General features: G+C 41.6%; 1 protein-coding gene across 1 annotated transcript; it reads right to left on the bottom strand.

The window, feature by feature from the left end:
- Positions 1–3,326: 3,326 nt before the first annotated feature.
- On the bottom strand, positions 3,327–6,329 carry LOC107097237 (interferon-induced protein with tetratricopeptide repeats 2-like). Its single transcript, XM_015394304.1, has 2 exons — positions 6,303–6,329; positions 3,327–4,616 (listed from the first exon to the last, which is right to left on the bottom strand). The coding sequence occupies exons 1-2, from the start codon at positions 6,327–6,329 to the stop codon at positions 3,327–3,329; spliced, it is 1,317 nt and encodes a 438-aa protein (XP_015249790.1).
- Between the last annotated feature and the right edge of the window lie 3,010 nt (positions 6,330–9,339).

Genomic DNA, 9,339 nt, shown 5'->3' with positions numbered 1-9,339 from the left:
TTTGGTGTTTAAACCTAACAGGCGACAACATTTCCAGCGACACTGAAAACCCTCTGGGACGGTGCGCTCGGAGGAGCGACTGGAATGCAGGTTGCTCCACAGTGGAAAATGGCAGCATTTCTTCAACCCGGTACTGTGTAACTAGGGCTGCAACGATTAGTCGACGTTGTCGACAAAAATCGATGATAGAAATTGTCAACAATGAATTCCATTGTCGACTATTGTCGCCAGACGCGTTTTTCCAACAGAGTGAGGCATCTCACTTGATTATGATCTCTGCCGAGAGTCGCTCATGCGCAGTAGTGTCTCTGTCTCTGAGCGGTAACATACAAATATGGCGGCGTCAATATCAGGTACGAGTACCAAGACTTCTAAAGTTTGGGAGCATTTTAGCCTGGATACGGCGAATAAAAAGATTACTTGCAAGGTTTGCAAAGCACGAACATTTAAAGAGAAAGCACGTCGGGGAGTTGAATGAAACGGAGTCTGACTCGCCTCGGTATGATGCAAGTAACATTCAAGCCAATGCAGTTTTAATGACATACATTGTGCATTTTATTAGTGCATCTTTGGCTAGTAAAAAGTGCTTGAGTGTTATGCCAGACTGCCTGACAAACATATTTTAAATTAAATGCACGCAGTCCGAAGAAGAGAAGCACCATGGACCCCTTCCTTCAAAGGAGGCAGACGTACACCCCGCAACAGGCGGCTGCCCTCACTGAGTCAGTACTGCAGATGCTCATCTATGATATGAGGCCACTCTCCATGGTTGACGGTGCTGGGTTTCAACAGATGATAGCCCAGTTCATATGGAGAGATATTTGTGCCATCGGTTTGAGCACGCAGGAACCAATCTGAGCGAGCAGTGAGACAACACGCGCGCACGCAAAACCGGTCTGGCGCGCGCTCAACTCTGAAAAACCCTCTCAACACACTGTTCTCGCGCTCAGTTTCATCTCTGCTCGTGCTCGAATCCGTCTCTGCTCGCGCTTGACCTGCTCTCTCCGCGCTCAACACCAGCTGTGCACTCGGCTGTTTCTCCGCTCGCTCGACTCTCTGCGCTCGCAACTTCAGCAATGTATGTAAATGAACCATACCATCAGCCAATCACGCTCAGCTTCTTTTCATCCAATAAAAGCATTTGTTCCTTCTTCTTCTTCTTCTTTTCTATCATGGCGGATCGCAAGCAACCTTAAGGTGCATACCGCCACCTACTGTTCATGAGTGTGTAGCAACATTGTTTTACATCTATTAAATTCTATTTTTAAATTTTGTATTCTGAAGATAACTAAGTAATGCTTTCCTTAATCTAAAAATATCCTTTATATTTCCTTTATTTCCCAATAATCCTTTGAGACTCCACTCTTGGCCTGTCCTTTCAACTACTCTTCTCAATTTCTCCCTTTCAGGTTCATATGTTTTACAGTTCATCAATACGTAAGCATTCGTTCCAAATACTACATCCTGTTAAATGAAAAAAATTTAAATAAAAACACAATCAGGAAAATCAAACAACTCTTACAGTTATTTGGTCAACACTCCTAACCATTTGATGGACAGAAGATAGTACTATAAAATATCTTGAATTATCTCAAATAAACTTCAGTAAAACAGTTATTAGATCATTGCCTCATCCATCTCTTTTACCTGCTATTGACATGGATTTAAATTTGCTGTTTTAAAAGAAAAATAAGGTGGATATTTCAGGTTCAAGTATGGTTTAACAATATATAGATAATGTTTTGGATCATATTGGCCTTACTCTTAGCTTTTGTTGCGGGTGTTTCTTCTTCACAGGATTTGTTTAATTTTTCCCATGTTATGGGGGAGCAGATTATATCAGGTGGTTAAAATATATGATTTCCCCTTCATAACTTTGGCAAATAATGATCAAATGTCTCCACAGAGCTTGTTGTTGAAGAAAGAAATAAAAACAGTTAAAGACTTGCTAATGCTTATTTATTCTCCAGGTGCACAGTTTTATATTGTTAAAACACTTTACAGTACAGTATTTTATTGTTTATATTTTAACTCTTCTCTATTATTTTATTCTTATACATTTTTCCTAAGTCAACATTTGTGTGACCATTTTCAATAATCTTTCTGCTGCTGTAAATTTACAGCTAAAACCTTTAGACAAATCAAACTTCACCGCCACATATCTGACTCTATAACCATTTAAAAACAACTATCTTTATTAATTTCAGACGGAACTTTTCACATACTTGGATTATGTTAAACTGAACTTCCGATATTCACCACTGTTTGGCGCCAAGAGCCATTTCCTGTAATCAAGGAGCAGTCGGCTTGCTTGGACTTGCAATGGATCCTGAGATATCCAAGGATAGAGAGGATACATCAGACGAATCCTTCAAATTGGGCAAAAAGAAGGAATCATTTGTAGGTCGCATAACGAGGAGTCTTGGAATCCGACCAGACCTCCGCGCCGCGCTATGACATAATCGTCCTTCGAAATCTGGCCTTCAGAGAACGGAGCAAATAAATTCAAACTGAGCATAAGTGTCCAAAGCTCAAAATCAAATGTCCAGATAAGGTCAAAGGTCAAGAATCACAAACAAGCTTTACTTTTATTACAAACTTATGCCAACAACTGTTTTTTTTTTTTCTTTTTTTTAGATTTTAAATTTACTCTACTTTTTTACATCTAAACAAATAAAGACCTTTTCTTACCACACAGGAAAAGATAAGAAGTAAAAATAACTAAAATGCCACAAACAAATTACATCTGACATAAACTCAGAGACATCAAAGTAAAAACGAAATATTATATTTTTATGTCTTTTTAAGAATGTATTGAAATTACAAATATTTCACAAGAAATCATGACAATGCAAAAAATAATGTTAGAAATCCCAAATTATTTCTAAATAAATCATATAAAATTATATATTTTTCATATTGTTTTCAGATTTTTCCAGTTTTCTTTATGAAAAAGTATGTGAAACATGTACAAACAGATTTAATATCATTTAACAATCATTGACTACTCTTCCCTCTTCATTCTTCAATCATGCTATTTGATCACTAAAAGTGATAAAGAATTATGAATTTGATTATGATGCTTAACATATTTCAATATTTAAAATTATCTAAAAAGTGTGGTAAGCATCTACATCATTAATTAGTAAATTAGACTGTGTTTTCTTTTACGATAAATTCACTTTTGGAAAAAATAAATCCTTATAAACCAGCTACGAACTTACTTTTAATTATATTCTGATGTAATAAGCAGGTATTTGTATTAAACTCTGCAGAACCAGAACTCTGTAGAATTATTCTTTGAGATCTCTTTAATATTTACTGATTCAGTCTTTCAGGTTAGTCAGAATCTCCCAGATTTTTTCACACATTTTAGGGTCTTTGCTTCTTTTCAAGGTCTTCTCCAGCTCCTTGATGCTTGTTTGTCGATACTCTGATTCCCATGGAATCTTTGCCGCCATCATGTGGTACTCAATAGACCTGTAATTATCCTTTCTATTGTAGAATAAATATTTAGCATGACAGTTGTAAAGCATCTGTTCCTCTGCTAAATCCAGGTTATTTCTATTCAGCATCTCTCTATAAATCTGTTCAGCTTTCTCTTTATCCATCATTGCATATAAATTAGCTAGAGTTATTTGATCTCTAAGATTAGATTCACCATAGAGATCAATCTTCTCCTCCCAGAGACTAATGGCTCGTGTGACGATGCCGCTTTGACTACTGGGTTTGAAGTCTGGGGAAAGGACTTTATTCCTGTAGCAGATGGCAGCCAATCCCTTTGCATGAGGCCAGTCAGGATATCTTCTAAGGGCCTCATCAGCTAACTTGATACCTTCATCCGTAGACATATAGTCAACATACAGTCGCCTTAAGTGGCTGATGCCATTGTAACTGCTTGGAGAACTTTCTAGGATCCTTTCCGCCAATCTTTTAGCTTCATCCTGAATTTGTTCTCCTTTTGCAGCTCGTGCCCTCAGGTAAAGAGCAGCAACATATAAGTTGTCTGGATCTTGTTCAGTGGCAGATCTCACTTTTTCCAAGACATAGGGAGGCATGTCTTCCATGTTGTCTAGGAAGGGATCTGCCAATAATATGACCCAGCTGCTCTGCCATTCCACGTTATCTGGCTGCATCTTCACGGCTCTCTGGATTAGCTCTGCAGCCTCCAGCTTCTTCTCTTGGTCAAGCTTCATCAGGGTCCAGGCCTTCTCCGCACAGACCTCTGGGTGGAGGTCTTCTTCAGGTGGAGCTGGGTATTCTCTCATCAGAGCTTCAACTTTTGACAGGTAATCCTGACTCTTCTCATCCTCACCCATACGGTGGTGCAGCCAAGCCAGATTCCCAAAGTTCACCATTAACCAGGGACCTTCATCAGAGTTTTTAAGACGCTGGAAGGTCTCAGTGGCTCGTCTGAAGAACTTCAGGGCCTCTTCAGAGGAGTCCAGCTGGTACTCTATGAACCCCTGCAGGTTGTAGATGTGACCCAGCCAGACGTTTCCTTCATCTGTGCCGATGTCCTCCAGTACATCCCTGAGATAGTTCAGTTTCAACTTGGAAAGTTCTAGATCCCAGGTGAAGTGGCACTGCAAGGTGTTCAGTTTGGATTCCAAGGCCTCTGTAGAACTGATGAGAAAAGAAGAGTAATTAGATTTTGCCTTTTAGTTCTTTTTCTTCATGTATAGCAACCTGAATGGTCACGGTATGGAATTGTGCTAAGTAAATACACTTTCTGTGTCTTACAGAAGAGCTCAGAATTTGAAGTATAATACAAATGAACTGATGACCATAGATGACAGTAGGAACGTAGATTGACCGGTAAATCGAGAGCTTTGCTTTTTGGCTTAGCTCTCTCTTAACCCCCACAGACCGGTACAGTGCGCGCTTCACAGCAGATGCTGCACCAATCTGCCTATTGATCTCCCACTCCATCTTCCCCTTATTCGTGAAGAAGACCCCAAGATACTTAAACTCCTCCAGTAGGTGCAGTACATCCCCCCAAACCCAGAGAACGCACTCTACCCTTTTCCGGCTCAAGACCATGGTCTCGGATTTGGAGGAACTGATCCTCATCCCTGCCACTTCACACTCGGCTGTGAATCGCTCCAGTGAGAGCTGCAGATCATGCCCTGATAAAGACAATAGAACCACATCATCTGCGAAAAACAGAGTCGCAATCCTGAGGCCACCAAAAGAGATCCCCTCAACACCTTGGTTGCGCCTAGAAATTCTGTCCATACAAGTTATGAACAGACAAAGGGCAACCTTGGCAGGAGTCCAACCCTCACCAGAAATCAGTTTGACTTATAGCAGTCAGTGCAGACCAGGCTCTGGCAGCGGTCATAGAGAGACCTAACAGGCCTTATTAAAGGGCCTAGTACTCCATACTTCTGGAGTACCGCCCACAGGACACTAAGAGGCACAAAAACAAATGCCTTCTCCACAAAATACATGTAGACTGGTTGGGAAAACTCCTATGCACCCTCCAGGATCCTGCTCAGGTTGTAGAGCTGATCCAGTGTTCCACGGCCAGAACGAAAACCACACTGCTCCTCCTGAATCCGAGATTCGACTATCAGATGGACCCTCCTTTCAAGAACCCTGGAATAGACCTTACCAGGGAGGCTTAAGAGTGCGATTCCTCTGTAGTCAAAACACACCCTCCGGTCCCCCTTTTTAAATAGAGGGACTACCACCCCAGTCTGCCAATCCAGGGGAATTGCCCCTGATGTCCAGGCAATGTTGCAGAGTTGCGTTAACCAACACAGCCTCACAACATCCAGACCCTTAAGGTACTGAGGGTGAATCTCATCCATCCCCTGGGGCCTTTCCACAGATGAGCTTTTTAACCACCTCTGTAACCTCAGCACCAGAGATGGGAGAACCCAACCTGGAGCCCCAAGGCTCTGCTTCCTCAATGGAAGACTTGTTGGTGGGATTAAGGAGGTATTCAAAGTACTCTGCCCACAGACATACGATGTCCTGAGTTGAGGTAAGCAGCAAACCACACCTACTATAAATAGTGTTGGTACTGCACTGCTTCGCCCTCCTGGGACCCCGGAGTTTTGGCCAGAATCGCTTTGACGCCATACGGAAGTCTTTCTCCATGCCTGGGTTTTTGCTTTAGCGACCAAATCCAATGGAGCACATCAGCTGCCTCTGGAGTCCCACAGGTCAAAAAAGCCAGATAGGACTTATTCTTCAGCTTGACAGCTTCCTTCACCGCTGGTTACCACCAGTGTATTTGAGGGTTGCCGCCACGACATGCACTGGTAACACCTTGCAGCCACAGCTCAACTAGCCGCTTTAACAATAGAGGCACGGAACATGGTCCACTCAGACTTAATGTCGCCCACTTCCCTCAGAACATGTTCAAAGCTCTCCTGGAGGTGGGAGTTAAAGCTCCTTCTCACGGGGGACTCTGCCATACATTTCCAGCAAACTCTCACAATATGTTTGGACCGGACCAGGTCTGACTTGTATCTTCCCCCTCTATCGAAGCCACCTTACCACCATATAGTGGTGGGTGGAGAGCTACGCCCCTGTCTTTACCCGAGTGTCCAAGACAGGGATGTCAAACTGGTTCCAGAAAGGGCCGTGTGGCTGCAGGTTTTCTTTCCAACCAAGCAATAGCACACCAGACTCCAGTCATCTCATCAAGCCATCATGTTAAGACTGGACTAATAACTCATGTTATGCTGCCGACTCCTGTTCAGCGCTTCTCACCAGGGAAACTCAAAGTGGAAGAATGGCCAGCCCTTCTCAAGGAGACTGGTTCCAGAGCAAGAGCCATGCGTGAAAGGGTCTGGAGAAGCCGTGTAGAATGTTATGCTGCCTGTAACATCGTTCAGCTTGACCGGTTTTGTGTTGGATCAGTGATGGTCTGGGGAGCATATCCATGGAGGGACGCACAGACCTATACAGGCTAGACAACGGCACCCTGACTGCCATTAGGTATTGGGATGAAATCCTTGCACCCATTGTCAGACCCTATGCTGGTGCAGTGGATCCTGGGTTCCTCCTGGTGCACGACAATGCCCTGCCTCATGTGGCGAGAGCATGCGGGCAGTTCCTGGAGGATGAAGGAATTGATACCATTGATTGGACCCCGACGCTCGCCTGACCTAAATCCAATAGAACACCTCTGGGACATTATGTTTCGATCCATCCGACGCCACCAGGTTGACCTCAGACTGTCCAGGAGCTCAGACAATGCCCTAGTCCAGATCTGGGAGGAGATACCCCAGGACGCCATCCATTGTCTCATTAGGAGCATGCCCCGACGTTGTCAGGCATGTATATGCACACGTGGGGGCCATACAAATTACTGAATATCATTCTGAGTTGCTGCAATTAAATTTCAGCAAAATAGACTAGCCTGCCGCATCATTTTTTAACGTAATTTTTGGGGTGTCTTTGAAATTAGCCCTCTGTAGGTTAATCATTTTCATTTCCATCAAATGATGTGGCTTCCTTTTGTACCTAACACATCACCCAGTCCATATCAGTATAAATAAACACCATGATTTTTTCCCCATTGAGATCTGATGGGTTTTCAAAGTGTTCCTTTAATTTTTTTGAGCAGTGTATGTGTTTTAATACTTCTGCATCAACAGGTGAATCGATATTTGCTGTTGAGTTTAACCTTTGCATCCTGTAAGGATAAATAAAAATATCAAGCCTACTTTAATAGCCTTGATATTGGTAAGGTGTGTCTCTCCTCTGTGAGTAAATAAAATGCATATGCAGAAGTTATGTCCCATTCTTCATGTCGACCACAATTTGGGAAAGGCCAATACAATATGAGGAGGTACTTAGCTTGCTATAAAGATTTTAGATCCCCACCTCTCGCTCTCTTCCTGTGGACCTTGCCCATGCTGCATTATCAAATATCTAGGCTTTCATTGCAGGCTGAGGGATTTCACTCTTCAAAGGGTTAAGTCAAGTTCAGCAGACCTGATACTTGCAGAACCATGTTGCTTTGAACAGACTGTGCAAAATTCCTTCTTCAAATTTGCAGGAGTACCTTTCAGCCAAAGGTGAGAGAGACTGATGAATCCTCAATTGTCCAAAACCATCACATAATTTTAAGATCAATTATCAAAATGGATGTTGATCTTTGATTAAAAAACTCATTTTGTGAAATATTATTTTTCCAGATAATTATTTATTTTCCTCTTGGATTTGCTTTGTAAATTGGTTTGAAAACTAAAGTTGCTCTAAATTAGGTTTAAAGCTAATTTGACCTCATTCCAGTCTCTTTAAGTTAAACTTTAACCCTCAAACACAAACTCCCTGCTGAACTGAGATATCATTGCAACATTTTATAGATATTACTATTTTTATTTGCGTTTTTCTTCTATGTGAACTTAGTAGCTACTTGGTTTAGTTTAGTTTCATCAGTTAAGGGTTTTTAACTAAAATATATCAGACCTGGAGTTGAAGTATTTTGTTAACCAATGTTTATATTTTGAATGGAGGTTGTTGTGAATGTATTCCGTATCTGTGCACAGTTATCTCCTTGACCATTATTTGAGGTCGAATCACACTTTCATCTTTTGTCCATACACAGCCAGTTGGGAGTGTGTTCACAGGACAACATAAACTATGACAGTATAAAAGTTGTTACTGCTCTGACTTTATATGTTATATAAACTGACTTTATATGTTATATAAAGTCAGAGCACTATATAAAACATATAAAGTAAGAGCAGTAAGTACATAACAATCCATCATTGAGACTGGTGTCTGTTCAGTCAGACATTTCTGTCTGGAAAATGATCAAAATCAGAATGATGAGCATTAAACAGAAACTGCTCCAGTTTTAGTTTGATATTAACTATGTGAACAGATTACTGTTAAATCTTGACTAACTGAAAACCTGTGCATGTAAAATGAGCAGAAAGAGTGACTCACCTCATCTTTCAGCTGTTTGATGTCTGTAGTGATTAAAACCTTCTCAGGTTCTGCTCTTATTTATTCTCGCATCCTAAAGGGGCAGCACCATAAAGATATGTAATCCCTGTCCTGGTAATTATTATCTCAAGCTGAAGGTTTATGCTCTCATTTCCTATGAAATAGAAACTCACAGAAACATTTTAATTTCCTGGAGGAGGTCAAAACTTAACTGAGATGGATTCTGGCCATAAACCAACGGTATGAAGGCCTGAAGGTTATATGGTTATGCTTATTAAAAGGATAGTTCGGTATTTTTGACATGAATCTGTATGGCATACCCATCACCAGTGGCATGCAATCACACTGACTTACCCCTGAAAGCATCCTGTGAGCAGAGTTATCGTCCAGTTTTGGTCAAGCCAAAAGTAGTCCGGCAGGTTT

Source organism: Cyprinodon variegatus, unplaced genomic scaffold (genome assembly GCF_000732505.1).
Source record: "Cyprinodon variegatus isolate N-32 unplaced genomic scaffold, C_variegatus-1.0 Scaffold680, whole genome shotgun sequence".
NCBI lineage: Eukaryota > Metazoa > Chordata > Actinopteri > Cyprinodontiformes > Cyprinodontidae > Cyprinodon > Cyprinodon variegatus.
The sequence above is the reverse complement of the archived record's forward strand: the minus strand, read 5'-3'. Positions and strand labels throughout refer to the sequence as shown.

What these genes read in the sequence shown, in the direction of transcription:
- LOC107097237 (XM_015394304.1), bottom strand. Translation starts at nt 6,329, where the DNA reads ATGTTCCGTGCCTCTATTGTTAAAGCG. An exon ending in GTGCCTCTATTGTTAAAGCG is followed by an intron (nt 4,617 to 6,302) that starts GCTAGTTGAGCT and finishes AGTTCTACAGAG; the next exon opens with GCCTTGGAATCCAAACTGAA.